Source organism: Balaenoptera acutorostrata, chromosome 18, assembly GCF_949987535.1.
Source record: "Balaenoptera acutorostrata chromosome 18, mBalAcu1.1, whole genome shotgun sequence".
Lineage (NCBI taxonomy): Eukaryota > Metazoa > Chordata > Mammalia > Artiodactyla > Balaenopteridae > Balaenoptera > Balaenoptera acutorostrata.
The window spans coordinates 69384069-69404349 of NC_080081.1; the positions used below are offsets into that span (position 1 = coordinate 69384069).

Sequence of the window (20281 nt, forward strand, 5' to 3'; positions counted from 1 at the left end):
ACCACTCTTCATCGCGGTGCGCGGGCCTCTCACTATTGCGGCCCCTCCCGTTGCGGGGCACAGGCTCCAGACGCGCAGGCTCAGCAGTTGTGGCTCACGGGCCCAGTTGCTCCGCGGCATGTGGGATCCTCCCAGACCAAGGCTCGAACCCGTGTCCCCTGCATTAGCAGGCAGACTCCCAACCACTGCGCCACCAGGGAAGCCCTAAACTTCTTTATTTCTTATGCTGGTTTAGGATTATGAAAAATATAAAATATGTGTTCAGTTAAACTGAATCCTAATTCTGACAAACTTTTTTTTTGATAACAGTAATTATTTGTAGTATATCATCTATCAGTGATTTACAAGTTACTTAAAACATATGCATACTATATATTTATAATAAGTTCAATTTCTCCCCATCATGGAGAGAATGCTTGAGGAAGACCTCCAAACCAAACTGTCATTCAGGCAGTGGGAAAAAATACCTTTGAAAATAGGAGATGCATTCCTGTGTATGCACATTTTCATGTGCTGCTTTATCAATGTGTTTCTGAGGCAAATCAGCCTCATGCAACAGAATGGTCTGAAGTATGTTTTGGTAAGAGGAGAAAACTTTATTGATTGCATTGACTTAGAGATTTGACTTAGCATTCTGCAATACTCCTCAGTCGCTTATAGTTTTAAGAAAAAGTCAGACCATCTGACTCCAGTAATTGGTCTTAACTAGACTAGATTGGAGAAGGCAAGACTAAAGGCAGAGAGATTTGCTAAGAGCTTTTGCAATCATCTAGATGAGAAATAACGGGAACCTGAACTAAGAAGTGCCAGACTTAATAGAGAAAAGGAGACAGACTGTAGTTGGTGGAACTTATCAGATGTGATGTCAGACTGGATGTAAGGGCTAATAAAATAGAGAAAATATCTAGATTGGGTAACTGGGTGCAAGATCATGCTGATTGTTTAGATAAGAAATCAGTAGGCACCCCTGCAGGTCTATGAGGGAGATGAGGAGTTCATTTTTGGAAATGGTGTTTATGGTATTGTGAGGTGTTCAGGTAGAAAAATCCAGTGGTATATAGAAATAAGTAAATATATTTATATATTAGAAATATAGGTCAGGAGCCCAAGAGAAATGTCTGCAATGAAGACAGAAGCTGGAAGTCATTAGCTTATAACTGAATGATGTAGTCCAGATAAAGTACGTAGAAATATCCTGGGGAATAGAAATATGGAGAAAAAGAGATCTGAGCGTGAGACTGGGCAGGACAGTTAGGATGACAGGAGGGAAACCAGGAGAGCATATTGTCAGAGGAGCCATGAGAGGAAGGAATTTCAGGTAGGAGGAAGTGAGCAATGGTGCCAAATGCTTCAGCTATATCATGAAGCTCTGCCACATAACCCGTGACCTCCACAGGGATAATTCAGTAAAGTGATGGGTGTGGAACCTAAATCAAGCAGGCTAAAGATTGAATGGCAGGTGATAAAGTGGAGAAAGCACAGTGCAGGACAAGACAGTGGAGGCTGTGCTTCTAGTACATTTGACTACACAGGGGTAGACGTGGAAAGTCACTGCAGAGTGGGTAGGGGCTGGAAGGAAGTATGTACGTATATATGTAGGTATGTATGAATGTATGTATTTTAAAAATTGCAGAGACTTGAATATATTTATGTCTTAGGAGAAAGAGAAAATAGTCTTCAAAACATTTAGAACACTGTTTTTAAAATATGCTACCCGAGAAGCAAAATTGGGAAGGCTGGGGAGAGTGCCAGCCTGTAACAATCAGTGAGAAAGGAAACAGTGGGTGTTAAGGATGCACTCAGGAGTTTGGTACCTTTTATAAATGGTTTACGTTTAAGAAACTCACAATAATCTATCTTTCTAACCCAATTTTGCAAATAAGGCCACTCATTAACAAAAAGGATTCAGGTTTTGCTAGAGTTTGGAATCTCTACTTCACTGGTCTTTAATCTTTGTTTAAAACAAATAAATATATTTGAGTTTTATTTAATTTCCTTATGTTAAGTACTTCGAGATATTAAAGGCAAACTGTAACTTAATGAAGGCACTCACAATTCGAACAAGCCAGGATAAGGTGGATGTTGCCGTTGAATAATGTGTGTTATAATGGTAGGGAGGACTTTGATCATCTTCCCATGTCTCATAACGCTCTGCGTAAAACACAGCTCTCTTTGGGTTCAAAGCACCAATCGGCTATAAAAAGAGAAAAAGAAGCATTGTGTTTAATACAGTCATAGTAGATATTCAATACTATAACTCTTTACCTGAAAGTATTTACTGTGAATTCATTTTAACCATAGAATATAAATAAATTATTTCGTATCTATTTCTACCAAATTTGATTTTGATATTTGATTTTGATAATCACCACACTTGCTAAAATTCACTCAAGAAGATGATTTATGTATGCAAGGTTTCTAGGTTTTATTAAAAGTTTCCATAAACTAGATTACCAGAGATGATCCAGTTTAAATTGTTAAGGCAAAGCCAGTATTTTGATGTTACTTTGCCTACTTAACCACAACCATAGTGAACATTTAGCTTGATCATAGGATATCCAGTGAGGAGAAAGTGAAGCAGTTGACCATGTGACAACCATATTAGAGAAACCTTGTCTTAATAGGCTGTCACCCAGAGTGTGAAGGACAATAGTCACTTATATGGAAACGCTGTTGGAATGTTAGTCCCATTCTATTATTATACAGATGGGGCAAGTATCCTTTCTATTAAGTTCAACTGCAAATCTAAGGCTGATGGAAATAATCCAGACAATTCAGATTCCCTGGAAAGCATTTTGTTAAGGCCACTAACACTTGTCCTAGCTATACCACCACACTATCAATTATGATGTTAATCCCTACAGTGGAGCACATGGTAAAATGCTCAAGATACTATACACATTTTTTTCAACAAAGCATGTGTTAGTTTGATCATTGTCTCAAACTTCCTAGCACAGCTAATCATTAAGATTTTCCAGCATATAGTCCTCACAATTTCAAATAGCAAACTGGTTTAGCTTAAGTTTTTGCCTGATTTTGGTTTAATGGAATATGGAATCCATTATTATAATACCTAATGGCTACATTATTTTGTTTTAGATTGCATACTATAAAAAATAAATGTTTCTTAGAAAACAAAGGATGAATACTAAATAAAATATATAATTCCTCTATTTCAAAATTTAATATTACTAGTTAACTATGAAGTTCCCCCCAAGGCTTAATTTTAACAAGGAAGTAGTAGAAAATTAGGGTTTCGATGGTGGTGTGGGAAGTTAGTGTCTCCCCAGAGCTAGGGCGCCCGCTGGCCACTGGTGGGGGACCCTGACGCCCAAGGAGACAGGAGGAACCCCCAAGTGAACCAGTAGGACATGGGGGGACTGAAAGGGGAGGGGAAGTGGAGGCCAGACAGGATTGGCGCCCCTGAGGCTGGGGAGATCAGGAGAGGCAGGCGGGAGGGACCTTCTGGGAGGAGTGGCAGAGGAGCAGAGGGTGATTGCCTGGCCCACTTGGGCCGGGGAGCCTGCTGAGTTCCCAGGCTGGTACCCCCTCCCCAAAGCCCCCTCCAGGCCACGTGGGTCCTGGGGACATAGGACGGAGGTGAGAGAGATCAGGAGAGGCAGGCGGGAGGGGCCCTCCGGGAGGAGCAGGAGAGGAGAGGAGGGCGTTAGCCCCACCCACTTGAGACCAGGAAGCCTGCTGGGCTCCCAGGTGAGGTGTCCCTGCCCTCTGAGACCAGGGGTAGGGGGCACGACTGGGCCCCTTCTGTTCCTTGAGCCTAAGCCCCACCCCCCACAGCCCCCAGGGCCTTTTCCAGCCCTGTGGGTCCTAAGCATAGGCCCTGCCCACCACCCAAACATCACCCTTGCTTAGGCCCTGCCCTCCACAGCCAAGGCCTTTCCCCCCCTTTTTTTTTTCCTTTTCCCCCCTCCTCTTTTTTACCATTCTGGTACTGATGTACCTTCCGGTTGTTGATTCATCTATATTTTTATTTTTATATTCTTTCTAACGTATCTGATAGTTTCCTATTCTAATTTTATTTTTTACTTTGTTATTGTTCTCTCTCTTTTTTTTTTTTTGTCACCCCATGCAGCTTGCGGGATCTTGGTTCATGAGCCGGGGGTCGGGCTGAAGCTCCTGTGGTGGGAGCTCTGAGTCCGAACCACTGGACTAACAGAGAACCTCAGACCCTAGGGAATATTCATCGGAGTGAGGTCTCAGGAGATCCTCAGCACCAAGACCCAGCTCTACCCAACAGCCTACAAACTCCAGTGTTGGAAGCCTCAGGCCAAACAACCAGTAAGACAGGAACACAATCCAACTCATAAAAAAAAAAGTAAAAAATAAAAAAAATAAAAAATAAAAGGGAGAGAGAGACAGCAAAAAAATATGTCACAGATGAAGGAGCAAGGTAAAAACCTACAAGATGAAATAAATGAAGAGGAAATAGGCAATCTTCCTGAAAAAGAATTCAGAGTAATGATAGTAAAGATGATCCAGAATCTCAGAAACAGAATGGAGGCACAGATTGAGAAAATACAAGAAATGTTTAACAAAGATCTAGAAGAACTAAAGAACAGACAGAGATGAACAACACAGTAACTGAAAAGAAAAATATACTAAAAGGAATCAATAACAGAATAACTGAGGCAGAAGAACAAATAAGCGAGCTGGAAAACAAAATGGTGGAAATAACTGCTGAGGAGCAGAATAAAGAAAAAAGAATGAAAAGAATTGAAGACAATCTCAGAGACCTCTGGGACAATGCTAAAAGCACCAACATTCGAATTACAGGGGTCCCAGAAGAAGAAGAAGAAAGGGTCTGAGAAAACAGATGAAGAGATTATAGTTGAAAACTTCCCTAACATGGGAAAGGAAACAGTCACCCAAGTCCAGGAAGCAGAGAAAGTCCCATACAGGATAAACCCTAGGAAAAACACACCAAGACACATATTAATCAAACTAATCAAACTAACAAAAATTGAATTCAGAGAAAAAATATTAAAAGCAGCAAGGAAAAACCAAAAAATAATATACAAAGGAATCCCCATAAGGTTATCAGCTGATTTTTCAGCAGAAATTCTACAGGCCAGAAGGTAGTGGCAGGATATACTTGAGGTGATGAAACAGAAAAACCTACAACCAAGATTACTCTACCCAGCAAGGATCTCATTCAGATTCGACAGAGAAATCAAAAGCTTTTCAGACAAGCAAAAGCTAAGAGAATTCACCACCACCAAACCAGCTTTACAACAAATGCTAAAGAAACTTCTCTAGGCGGGAAACACAAGAAAAAACCCACAAAAACAAACAAGAAAATGGTAATAGGAACATACATATCAATAATAACCTTTAATGTAAATGGATTAAATGCCCCAACCAAAAGACACAGACTGGCTGAATGGATACAAAAACAAGACCTATATATATGTTGCCTACAAGAGACCCACTTCAGTCCTACGGACACATAAGGACTGAAAGTGAAGGGATGGAAAAAGATATTCCATGCACATGGAAATCAAAAGAAAGCTGGAGTAGTAATACTCATATCAGAAAAAATAGACTTTAAAATAAAGATTGTTACAAGAGATAAGGAGGGACACTACATAATGATCAAAGGATCAATCTAAGAAGAAGATATAACAATTATAAATGTTTATGCACCCAACATAGGAGCACCTCAATACATAAGGCAAATGCTAACAACTATGAAAGGAGAAATCAACACAGTAACACAATAATAGTAGGGGACTTTCACACCCCACTTACACCAATGGACAGATCATCCAAAAAGAAAATAAGTAAGGCAACACAAGCTTTAAATGACACAATAGACCAGATAGATTTAATTGATATTTATAGAACACTGCACCCAAAAGTGGCAGAAGACACTTTCTTCTCAAGTGCGCACGGAACATTCTTCAGGATAGATCACATCTTGGGTCACAAATCAAGCCTCAGAAAATTTAAGAAAACTGAAATCGTATCAAGCATCTCTTCTGACCACAATGCTATGAGACTGGAAATCAATTACAGGAAAAAAACTGTAAAAAACACAAATACATGGAGGCTAAAAGTGCACTATTAATAACCAAGAGATCACTGAAGAAATCAAAGAAGAGATAAAAAAAATATATAGAAAATGACATTGAAACATGACGACCCAAAACCTATGGGATGCAGCAAAAGCAGTTCTAAGAGGGAAGTTTATAGCAATTCAATCTCACCTCAAGAAACAAGAAAAATCTCAAATAAACAATCTAACCCTACACTTAACCAGAGAAAGAAGAACAAAGAAAACCCCAAGTCTGTAGAAGGAAAGAAATCATAAAGATCAGAGCAGAAATAAATGAAATAGAAACAAAGAAAACAATAGCAAAGATCAATAAAACTAAAATCTGGTTCTTTGAGAAGATAAACAAAATTGATAAATCCTTAGCCAGACTCATCAAGAAAAAAGGGGGAAGATGCAAATCAATAAAATTAGAAATGAAAAAGGAGAAATCACAACTGACACTGTAGAAATACAAAGGATTATAGGAGACTACTACAGACAACTATATGCCAATAAAATGGACAACCATGAAGAAATGGACAAATTCTTCGAAAGGTACAATTTTCCAAGACTGAACCAGGAAGAATTAGAAAATATAAACAGACCTATCACAAGTAATGAAATTGAAACAGTAATAAAAAATCTTCCAAGAAACAAAAGCCCAGGACCAGATGGCTTCACAGGCGAATTATATCAAACATTTAGAGAAGAGTTAACACCGATCCTTCTCAAACTCTTCCAAAAAATTGCAGAGGGAGAAACACTCCCAAATTCATTCTACGAAGCCACCATCACCCTGATACCAAAACCACAAAAAGATTATCACAAAAAAAGAAAATTATAGGGGCTTCCCTGGTGGCGCAGTGGTTGAGAGTCTGCCTGCTAATGCAGGGGACACGGGTTCGAGCCCTGGTCTGGGAAGATCCCACATGCCACGGAGCAGCTGGGCCCGTGAGCCACAACTGCTGAGCCTGCGCGTCTGGAGCCTGTGCTCCACAACAAGAGAGGCCGCGATAGTGAAAGGCCCGCGCACCGCGATGAAGAGCGGTCCCCGCACCGCGATGAAGAGTGGCCCCCACTTGCCGCAACTAGAGAAAGCCCTCACACGAACCGAAGACCCAACACAGCCATAAATAAATAAATAAAGTAGCTATAAAAAAAAAAAAAAAAAAAAAAAAAAGAAAATTATAGACCAATATCACTGATGAACACAGATGCAAATATCCTGAACAAAATACTAGCAAACAGAATCCAACAACACACTAAAAGGATCATACACCATGATCAAGTGGGATTTATCCCAGGGATGCAAGGATTCTTCAATATACACAAATCAATCAATGTGATACACCACATTAACAAATTAAGGAGTAAAAACCATATGATCATCTCAATAGATGCAGAAAAAGCTTCTGACAAAATTCAACACCTATTTATGATAAAAGCTCTCCAGAAAATGGGCATGGAGGGAACCTACCTCAACATAATAAAGGCCATATATGAGAAACCCACAGCAAGCATCATATTCAATGGTGAAAAACTGAAAGCATTTTCACTAAGATCAGGAACAAGATAAGGATGTCCACTCTCGCCACTCTTATTCAACATAGTTTTGGAAGTCCTAGCCATGGCAATCAGAGAAGAAGAAGAAATAAAAGGAATACAAATTGGAAAAGAAGAAGTAAAACTGTCACTGTTTGCAGATGACATGATACTATACATAGAAAATCCTAAAGATGCCACCAGAAAACTAGTAGAACTAATCAATGAATTTGGTAAGGCTGCAGGATACAAGATTAATGCACAGAAATATCTGGCATTCCTATACAGCAACAATGAAAAATCAGAAAGAGAAATTAAGGAAACACTCCCATTTACCACTGCAACAAAAAGAATGAAACACCTAGGAATAAACCTGCCTAAGGAGGCAAAAGACTTGTATTCAGAAAACTATAAAACACTGATGAAAGAAATCAAAGATGACATAAACACAATATTATGACATAGTATGAGTGTGTTTCATGTTTGGTAATTGCAATCATTGTTGCTTTTGTTGTGGTCATCCATGTACAATGTTTGGTGTCAGTCTATTTATCTCTTGTAAAAATAAAATACAGTGTGTGTGTGTGGAAAAAAAAAAAAAAGAAATACTTATGTTCATCAGTCTTGTGTAAATATAAAAAAAAAAAAAAAAAAGATGACATAAACAGATGGAGAAGTATACCATGTTCTTGGATTGGAAGAATCAATATTGTGAAAATGACTATACTACCCAAAGCAATCTACAGATTCAATGCAATCCCTATCAAATCACCAATGGCATTCTTCACAGAACCAGAACAAAAATTTTTACAATTCGTATGCAAACACAAAAGACCCTGAAGAGCCGAAGCAATCTTGAGAAAGAAAAACGGAGTTGGAGGAATCAGGCTCCCCAACCTCAAACTATACCACAGAGCAACAGTAATCAAGAAAGTATGATACTGGCACAAAAACAGAACTATAGATCAATGGTACAGGATAGAAAGTCCAGAGATAAACCCATGCACATATGGGCACCTAATTTACGACAAAGGAGGCAAAAACATACAATACAACCTCTTCAAAAAGTGGTGCTGGGAAAACTGGACAGCTACATGTAAAAGAATGAAATTAGAACACTCCCTAACACCATATACAAAAATAAACTCAAAATGGATTAAAGACTTAAATATAAGACCAGACACTATAAACTCTTAGAGGAAAACATAGGAAAAACACTCCTTGACATAAACCACAGCAAGATCTTTTTTGACCCACCTCCTAGAGTAACGGAAATAAAAACAAAAGTAAACAAATGGGACTTAATTAAACTCAAAAGCTTTTGCACAGCAAAGGAAACCATAAACAAGACAAAAAGACAACCCTCAGAATGGGAGAAAATATTTGCAAGTGAAACAACAGACAAAGGATTAATCTCCAAAATATACAAGAAGCTCATGCAGCTCAATATCAAAAAAACAAACCATCCAGTTAAAAAATGGGCAGAAGACCTAAACAGACATTTCACCAAGGAAGACATACAGATGGCCAAGAGGCACATGAAAAGATGCTCAACATCACTAATTACCAGAGAAATTCAAATCAAAACTTCAATGAGGTATCACCTCACAGTGGTAAGAATGGCCATTATCAAAAAATCTAGAAACAATAAATGCTGGAAAGGGTGTAGTGAAAAGGGAGCCCTCCTGCACTGTTGGTGGGAATGTAAATTGATACAACCAGTATGGAAAACAGTATGGAGGTTCCTTAAAAAACTAAAAATAGAACTAACATATGATCCAGCTATCCCACTACTGGGCATCTACCCTGAGAAAACCATAATTCAAAAAGAGACATGTACCACAATGTTCACTGCAGCACTATTTACAATAGCCAGGACATGGAACCAACCTAAATGTCCATCGACAGATGAACGGATAAAGAAGATATGGCTCATATATACAATAGAATATTATTCAGCCATAAAAAGAAACAAAATTGAGTTATTTGTAGTGAGGTGGATGGACCTAGAGTCCGTCATACAGAGTGAAGTAAGTCAGGAAGAGAAAAACAAATACCGTATGCTAATGCATATATATGGAATCTAAAAAAAAAAAAAAAAATGGTACTGATGAACCTAGTGGCAGGCCAGGAAAAAAGATGTAGACACAGAGAATGGACTTGAGGACACGGGGTGGGAGGGGGAAGCTGGGGCGAAGTGAGAGTAGCATCGACTTATATACACTACTGAATGTAAAATAGATAACTAGTGGGAAGCAGCAGCATAGCACAGGGAGATCAGCTCGGTGCTTTGCAATGACGTAGAGGGGTGGGATAGGGAGGATTGGAGGGAGGCTCAAGAGGGAGGGGATATGGGGACATATGTATGCATGTGGCTGATTCACTTTGTTGTACAACAGAAACTAACACAGTATTTTGAAGCAATTATATTCCAATAAAGATCTATTAATTAAAAAAAAAAAGAAAATTAGTGTTTCAATGGGAGACAAATAATGTTACACAAGAGAGAAAAATTCATCTATAAATTGCTTGTAAGCTTTTTCTTTTGGTCCCAGGGGACTAATTCAAACAATACAATGATGTCCGCTATTAAAAGTCTCTTAGAATTTCCATAATAAACTCTTATTTGCAAGATTCTTATCCTGAATATTAAAATTATTTATAAATTATGTTCTTTTTCCTTAAACTTAATTATAACTTAAAGACTAAATAATTTAATTATTTAATTTTTTAAAACTCTGGTTTAAACATATTTTTTAAATATTTCAAGGCTTAAACTTTATTCTGTGCTATATATCACTGGCTATCTCTCAAATGTGTTTTACTTGGATATAAAAAGGCAATGTAATTTCATTGAATGTCATATAAAATATCAATAATATTTCAAACAAATATAATTACTTTTTTGATAAAAGGATAATTACTACAATGAAATATGTGAGTTCTGTTACTGAATTGATACAGTAAGTTTTTCATTTAAAATGGCCTATATATTTTATACTTTTCTAGATGTGAAGATACGTGTTTTCCTAATTCAGTATTATAAGTATATATTTTTCAAAGCATTTAAAATGCTGAGTACTTTATTCTGTCTTGAATATGCTCATAGATCTTCCACATGCATAAAATGTCTGCACAATCCCTCAGGACTGACCTTACCTGATATTGTTTGTTCTGCAACACCCCACAAAAACAAAACCCCACAAAGGGCCTCATGGCCCTTCCTCTAATCTTTTCCAGGCTTCTCCTCAACTACTGGAAAAGGGATAACATAAATATTTACACTTTTTATTTTACTCAAGTTTCATCAAAGTCATTTTATTGGAGTGTTTTACAGAATAATACTTTGTAGGAAACAGCTGTCCTGCGTTAAAGCCTATAGAAGCCTCCATGAGTAACTTCCTAAAATACATGTCTTAATTTTGAATTTTCATCTGACACATTTACACATAAATTTTATAAAACAAATGTAAATAGTTTGGTTTGTACTTATTATTTTTCTATTATTTTGCTTCAATCAAGAGGCAATAAATCATTCAAAGGAAAAATACTTCAAAATATCTTTTTGGGAAAAGAGAGTTTCATCACAGATGACATATTTTCTTATGGGATCCAAATAGATATAATTATCTACCTATCTATCTATCTATCTATCTATCTATCTATCTATCTATCTATCTATCCTACCTACCAAACTATCTATCTACCTACCCATCAATCAATTATTCACCTATCTACACCTACCTACTTAACCTATGTATAAATTGATAAGGTTGTAAGTTTGTTATCCTTTTAAAAATTGAGCAAATAATGCAAGGTCAATACCACTTGGATTTAGTAAATAAGTAAGGTAGAATTCTGGTAAAATACTAAAATTACACTTAATGAAATTTATACATTTATTTTGCAATCTTTTTCAATTTTTATTATAACCACTATAGCAATAATTGGTTTCATTTTCTCTTAAACAGTAGGCATTTAGACATAGCCACCTCTATGCTTTTTAGGGATTCCCATATGAAATTTATAACTGAAAGTTTAGAGTTTGCTATTAGATTTGTTGTTCTTTTGTCCTTGTGAGTTTGTGTGTTACAAGCTGACAGTCTAACAGATAAGCAGAAAATGATGCAGAGAACAATGCAAAATTAAAAAATAATTCTACCTCTATAACACATTATTATAATTCAATTTCTAAAACCGCTATAAAGCCTATATAGCTTGCAAAAAGTACTATTTTCAATATAAAATTGATGGAAAATTACATGTGTAACATTACCATGTCTATATGAAATACTACTGAATTCACTGAAGAAACAATGTTGAGGGTTTTCTCTACTCTGTCTTTCAATTTACCTGTTTTGAATACCAACGAGAGACATTTGTCTCAGCTTTAAGTACCACAAAAAGCTTTGTTTTCCTGATAAACTGTGATTTTATTATATGGAACAAAAATCCTGACAGATGCTTATGGAGATTTACATTATTAAAGGCTCTGAGAAATATTATTGTAAACAGCATTGCTTAATTTTGTTCACTCCAGTGTTTGTCTGTCTGTTTATCTATCTATTTTTATTAGAACCTCATTCTTCCTTTTGCTTTCTTGTTAACATGCTATAGAACTAGTGTCCATTAAAAGGTACTTTGAAAACTTCTGGTTAGAATCATTATAGTATATATTTTTGAGTGCCAACTCTTTCTTTGGTTTCATTTTCTTATTTTCTTTCCCTTTCTGTTCTCTTAGCCTTTATCTATCAATGTTTTTCTATTTCATGAAACCTTACAAGTTTTATCAGTTCTTTCATATGGAACAGATATATATATATTAAATAAAATAGGTAAAAATGAGCAACAAAAATTATTTAAATAAAAAATACTTATTGGGTAAATGGTACTATATGAGACACTAAAAGGACTCTAGAGAATATAAAATCTGAGCATAGAGTTGATTTCAGTAAATAAATAAAACATAAATGTGGATTCACCTGAGGTATGGTCAATGCCATTAAAATAGATTAGAAATTATAAGAATAAAAAGGGTTTTCAAGGGAAAATCAGAGGTCCAAATAAATCAATATTAATAAAACTGAATTCTAGTATATCAAAATAACTTGAAAATGCTTATGATATTCATGGCATTAGGACTCTATTTACACATTAAAAAATGTTCAAGAGGTCACTATTGTTGCTACAACTGCTAATAATACTATGTATTTGTATAAGATAATGTCTTCACATCCATTTTCTGGATTGATTTTCAAAAGTCTCTGAGGTGGACACAGCATTCATTATGAACCTGATTTCATGACAAGGAAACGGGTGCCTGGGTCTCTACTCTTTCCACAACACTGCATGGCTTTTTCATTGCTAAATATGAAATTCTGATCCTGATGTCATTTTTATTTTCTTCTATAGCTGTCTATGAGATTCCTCGTCCATCACGGATCCACAGAAATGGAACGAACCTTACAGGCCTAGTAATCCAACTCCCTTACGTTACAGATGAAGACAATGAAGAAAAGTCAAATCAAGATCACATTGGTGGCTGATTGCTGTACATTTTACAGAACCAGCTGAAGCTTTGTGCTAGACAGCTTGAAGCTGGGTACAGCTGACGGATTTGTTTGGCTTCTGAGTATTGCTTTAATTATTAGGTCAACACTCAACACATCTGAGCTTCTAACATATCTAGGTCATCTTGTTATCTTTCATTATGATAACCGAGGGCTTGGAAATCCTTAGAAGAAGCTTCAAGAATTCCTGCCTTTCTTGTTTTGTCAGTCATGAGCTACATAATATCATTCTTAAAATTCTCGGTTATGACAAAATAGAAATCATACCTATAGACCCTTCTGTGCTCAAGTGAATTCCCAGCCTCTCTCTTATCTGACCGGGGAGTTCCAAATCATTCTTCCGGAAGCAGCTCAAATTTCATCTGTGAAGCCCTACATGTTACCATCTGGTAACAGTTAGGCAAGTTTATAATTTCTTTTACCCAGCAGATAAGCCCTTCAAGGGAATGCCCTATGTTTTATTCATCCCTGTATCCTCAGTACCTAATACAGTACCCTGGCTCTTTTTAGATGCCTCATATATCCTGAATGAATGAAGGTGAATTGATCTGATTGTACAATACTTTATATTTCCATATAGAAATTTTAGACAAACTTTTTAGGCATAATCAAAAGACAACATGTAGTGAAAATATTTATAGCACATATGATAAAAAGCTAGTTTCCTTTAAAAAAAAAGAACTCTTACAAATCAGTAAAAACCAAGGAATGACCCAATTAAATGAGCAAATGAGATGAACAGGCAATTCACAGAAAAATGAATGAAATGTATGTAGGAAAAATATCACCGGCTCATACAATGTAATGGTATCTCTTCTTTTTTCTGCTCAGCATCCATTATTCCTTCTTCCTCTGTGAACCACTCCTTCCTTATCCTTGGTCTACCTGGTTCAGGTGGGCTGACTCTATTATCAGACCTTTTGAGTAGTCATGTGATCCAGACCTGTCAATCGGCATATCCTATCTATATGACCAGTAAGATTGGTACAGAAATGAGCACATGATTCAAGTTATTCCAAAGAAACGTTGCTGAAACTACCTGGGAAAGAAGGATTTTCTGTTTCTGGTGGGGTTACAAAGGCATCACTGCTATAACATGGAGAAGCCGGACTGAGAATTGATGCCAATGCAGAAAAGTAACAGATATGTTGCATCCTACAACACTGGGGAGCCCTTGGATCCAGTTTACCTGAACTGACCCATCTCTGTATTTCTCAGTGATATAAGCCAAAACAACTTTATATTTTAAAGTCAGTTTAAGTTGATTTTCTATTACTTGGAACCAAAGATCAGAAGTACACTGGCAATTCTTAAAATGTCAAACAAAAATTAGTTTTATTCATTAGGTTGTCAAAAATTATTGTTTCGTAATACTCATTGTTGGCCAGGGTGTAACAAACATGATACCTCATAATACAGTTGGTAGGAATATAATTGGTATAAATTTCTTGTGGGGAAAACTGGTAATATTTTTAAAAATATGCACATGCTTTGTTTGGATCTAGTAATTCCACTCTGAGGAATTTATAATGTGGAAAGAATAAGATGCAGGATATTTTTCACAGAATTGCTTGAAATGGCAAAAAACCAAGCAAACTAAAACTGGAAGTAGTCTAAATTTCCAATAAAGGATTAGTTACATGATGACACACCCACACTGCTGTATATTATGCAGCTAATCAAAAAGGCTGATTAGAAAAAATTCCAAGATACATTAATTCAATAAATATTGAGTGCCTACTATGTGTCAGAAATTATGCCTATAATTATACCCTAAAATAAGATAAACAAGGTCGCTGTTCTCATGAAGTGTGCGTTTAAATGTAGGTGTGTATCTGTGCACTTAAGAGAATGTGTGTGTATGGGTGTGTGTATGTTTCTGTCTGTCTGTAGAGACAGAGACAGACAAAATATAAATAAGCAATTTGGTAAATGAGAAACTATCAGCGATAAGTGCTCTGTTGACAATTAAAACAGAGTAATAGGATAGCAGTGACTGTGTGGAGAGGGAAGGCATCTCTCAAGAACCTCTGAGCAGGGACATGAATGACCAGAAGAAGTCAGTCATAAGAAATTCTGGGGTGAGAGAATTCAAGACGGAGGAAGAGCTAGTGCAAAGGGTCAAAGGGGGGCGTGATGGTATGTTCAAGGAACAGAAAGAAAAGCAGTGTGACTAAAGCGTAATAGACGAGAGGAAGAGTTTATGAGATGAGGTGAGAAAGTGGGTAGAGGCCTTGTAGACCAGAGTGATGAAACGTATTTTATGGTAAGTGCAGTGGAAAGTCACTGAATGGTTTTAAGCAGGAGAGAAACAAGATTTGAGTTAGGCTTTACAAAGGTACCTCCAACGGTTCTGTGGAGAATGGATTAGAGATAATATTAAATTATCATGACTAGTACTAGGATTGAAAAAAGCCAGTTGCAAACCCAGCATCATTTAGCATTATCAATGCTTCTCTAAAAATCCTATAGAGTATATATGTAATATACTTTTGCTTAAATATTCAGAGAAAAATTTTTGCAGAATATACGTGAAACTATAATAATAGTTGCCTCTGGGGAGTGAGAATAGTGGAAATCTTTAGTTTTCCATCACCTCTTTTTACTATTTGGTTTATCCCGTGTTAGAATTTTAGATGGCTTTTAAAATTATATGACTCAGGAATATCTTTCAAATGTGAACATTTTAACTTTCATAAATTTTAATAAGTTATGGTAACTTTATATTTTAGCTAGCAAACAATAAATATCATATATTTCCAAATATAAATTCCTGTTATCAATCTTCACTGATATTTGAATTGCCATATATCAAACATTTAAAATAAGTTAAATGACAACATGAGGTAAAAAAGACAAATGCAGAAGATGAGATATTCTACAGGACAGCTGGCATGGTTTCTTTAATAAGTCACTATCATGAAAAAAAAAGGGTAGTGGTTAGGAACTATTCTAACCTAAAAGACATTTAAGAGACATAAGAATCAAACATACTATGTGGTCATGGGACCTATACAGCAAAGGAAACCATTGACAAAATGAAAAGATAACCTACGGAATGGGAGAAAATATTTGCAAATGATATGACCGAGGGGTTAATACCCAATGTATACAAAAAGCTCATACAATTCAATATTAAAACAAATAACCCAATTAAAAAACAGGCAAAAGACCTGAATAGAGATTTTTTCCAAAAAATACAGATGGCCAACAGGCACATGAAAAGACGCTCAACGTCGTTAATCATCAGAGAAATATGAATCAAAACCAAAATGAGGGACTTCCCCGGTGGTGCAGTGGTTAAGAATCCGCCTGCCAATGTAGGGAACATGGGTTCGAGCCCTGGTCTGGGAAGATCCCACATGCCGCAGAGCACATAAGCCCGTGCACCACAACTACTGAGCCTGCGAGCTGCAACTACTGGAGCCCGCGTGCCACAACTACTGAAGCCCACGTGCCACAACTACTGAAGCCCGCACACCTAGAGCCCCTGCTCCGCAACAAGAGAAGCCACCGCAATGAGAAGCCCGCACACTGCAACTAAGCCCCCGCTTACCGCAGCTAGAGAAAGCCTGCGGGCAGCAACAAAGACCCAAAGTAGACAAAAATATATAAATAAATAATTAATTAATTTAAAAAAAGAAAAAAACCACAGTGAGATACTACCTCACAGCTATCAGAATGGCTATCATCAAAAAGACCACACACATAGTAATTGTTGGTGAGGATGTGGAGAAAAGGGAACCCTCGTGCACTGTTGGTGGGAATGTAAATTGGTGCAGCCACTATGGAGAACAGGATGGAGGTTCCTCAAAAAACTAAAAATAGAACTAACATATGATCTAGCAATTCTACTTCTGGGTAGAATTTGAAGAAAACAAAAACACTAATTCAAAAAGATACTTGTACCCCAATGTTCATAGGAGCACTATTTATAATAGCCAAGATATGAAAGCAACCTAAGTGGTCCATCAAGAGATGAATGGGGGCTTCCCTGGTGGCGCAGTGGTTGAGAATCTGCCTGCCAATGCAGGGGACACGGGTTCGAGCCCTGGTCTGGGAAGATCCCACATGCCGCGGAGCAACTGGGCCCGTGAGCCACAATTGCTGAGCCTGCGCATCTGGAGCCTGTGCTCCGCAACAAGAGAGGCCGCGATGGTGAGAGGCGCACCGCGATGAAGAGTGGTCCCCACTTGCCGCAACTAGAGAAAGCCCTCGCACAGAAACGAAGACTCAACACAGTCATAAATAAATAAATAAATAAATAAAAGAACGTGAATTTCTTAAAAAAAAAAAAAAAAGAGATGAATGGATAAACAGGATGTGAGATATATATATATACATATATATATGTATATATATATATACTCACATATATACATACACATATATACATATATATCGTATATATATACACACATATACATACACATATATATATCACGTATATATACACACACATATACATATATATCACATATATATGTATATACACACACATATATACATACACATATATACACATATATCACACATATATATATATACACACACACACACGCAATAAAATACTACTCAGCCATAAAAAGAATGAAAATTTCATCATTTGCAACAACATGGATGAATCTGGAGGGTATTATGCTTAGTGAAATAAGTCAGACAGAAAAAGGCAAATACTGTATAATATCACTTATACGTGGAATCTAAAAAATAAAACAAATGAATATAACACAACAGAAGCAGACTTACAGATATAAAGAACAAATTAGTGGTTACCAGTAAGGAGAGGGAAGGGGGGAGGAACAAAATAGGAGTAGGGGATGAAGAGGTATAAAATAAATAAACTACAAGGATATATTGTACAGCACAGAGAATATAGCAGTATTTTATAATAACTTTAAATGGAATTAATCTATAAAAATTTTGAATCACGATTTGTACATCTGCAACTAATATAATATTGTATATCAACTATACTTCAATTTAAAAAAGGACAAGAAAAAATAAATTGCTTATTTCAAAAAAAATGTACTGTGTGGTGCTTGACTGAATCCGGGCTTGAAGAAACCAATTTTTTAAAGACATATGGTAGGCAACTGGGAAACCTGATTATGGGCACAGTGTTACATAATATTAGGGAATTACCATAAGTTTTGTTAGCTGTGATGATGGTATTCTGGTAATGTAGGAAAATGTATTTTTCATACTAAAGGATTTAGGGATAAAGTATGATATCTTTAATTCACCTTAAAGCACTTCAGTAAAACAACAAAAAAAAGCTAAAATGTTAATAATTGTAACATCTAGGCACTGGGTAAGTGGGTATTATTGTTGGTACTTTACTTTTGAAAAATTTTATAATAAAAAGTCAAAATAAGATAAAAATTGAATGTAAAAACAAAGAAAAATCTTTCAAATTCAAATTTTAAAACACATGGTGCTTACGTTTTAGGTTGTTCTTATTGATAAGAATCCTTTTAATTTGGAAATTTATGTTTGTAAAATGTGTGAAAATTTTGTTCTCTTAAATAGATGAAATCTCCCCTTTGCAATTTTATGCACACTATTAATTTGCTTAACATGGCCTTTCATCATCAGGTGAACTTCAGCTAATCACAACACAGTTTCCACATACATTCTTAAGAAATGGAGCCTGAAGTAATGAAGTATTAATAAAAGGAAGTGTAGGAATTATATTTTGTTGGCTATAATTGAGTGTATTTCTTTTAATACTTTTTCATAGGATGAATAAACACAATTAATTATACTATGAAGAAAGATAAACTTTGAGCCAAAGTTGCATTTTGATTAGCAAAATTTATGAGCACGTTAGTAGGTATGTCAGTTCCACATAGAACCAAAATCTCTGGAGAGGTAGAGTGGCTCACTCTATGCATTTCTGTTGCCTCTGCTCATATCTGACATGACTGTCCTTAGTGTAGGGTGTTTAGGAAAGGTGGAGGGCATCTAGGAGATAACTTAATCGCTACGCTTTTTTAAAAAAGAAGTATATTCTACCTAACGATTGTAGAGAAATAATAGGTAAGAAATGAAAGGAAATAGAACCTATGTAACTAGTGCAATTCATCATAGGGTTGTGGGGATAAAATGAGAAAATCTATGTACAATGCTTAACACGATGCCTCGCATGTAATAATATATGTCAAATGTTGGCTATTATTGTTATCATTATCCCAGAAAAATTCCTAAGAAAATCAGTTTTAAATATCTTAGTGAAAAGTAACCATTTTTACATAAAAACAATGGAGGTATAAATAACATAAAGTATATTTACAAAAAAACAATGGAGGTATAAATAAAATAAAGTATCTTAAATCTTCATTTGTCAGGTCTAAAAGCTTTCTAGGTGTTAAGTAGTAGGATAATGATAAGCCTATAAATTAGTTTCAAGATCATCACTGCTGAATATTCTGCTTCATCTGGGAAGCAAGGTTAAAGGAAACTGACTTGGGTCTAATTTTGCCGCAATGATGCTATATTTTAGATGTGACACGTGGCGGGTAAAACAAAAGCGTACAGGGCAGGCTCCCTTTTCCCTTCTATAGTAAACTAAAAATGACTGTAAACTCTTCAGGGTATGGGCCAGTTCTTACTGTCTTTTTGTCTCCAGTGACTGGCACAGAGTAGCTGTGCAATAAATGCTTGTGTAATGAAAGAATAAGTGAATGAATAAAATTATTAATTTAAATAAATCCAATTTTGAAATTGGTGCCCTTTTGCATCTCCCCCCTTGCAAATTATGCCCTCAGCTTGGATTATTCCATGAGTTTAAAACAGTATCCAGATTTTGCCAATTCATACTTTGTCTTAAAATAGCACTTATCCTTCAGCATGGCAATAGAAGCCAGCCTAACAAAAACGATTTTCAAGTTGTGTTCTATGTTAAGGCGACCTTCAACACATAGTTAGAAAAAATTTCATATTTGGCAGTAGGTTTTTTGGCAGATGGTATATAATTAAATTTACACATTCACATTTTTGTCTTCTAATAAGTTTTATATCATCAGAGTCAGCTACCAATACACTTAGTAGTTTTGCCCGCTCTTCACATTTTGTTGTTAAAACTAAAGCGTTAGGTAAATTATATACTAAA

General features: G+C 36.2%; 1 protein-coding gene across 6 annotated transcripts in view; it reads right to left on the reverse strand.

The window, feature by feature from the left end:
- The window catches only part of NBEA (neurobeachin), a 631767-nt gene that overhangs the window by 78574 nt on the left and 532912 nt on the right, over window positions 1–20281 (reverse strand). For all 6 annotated transcript variants that reach the window (XM_057532889.1, XM_057532888.1, XM_057532885.1 and 3 more), the window contains one exon: window positions 2054–2194. In XM_057532889.1, the coding sequence (XP_057388872.1) occupies window positions 2054–2194 (141 nt within the window). The remainder of the gene's footprint in view (window positions 1–2053; window positions 2195–20281) is intronic.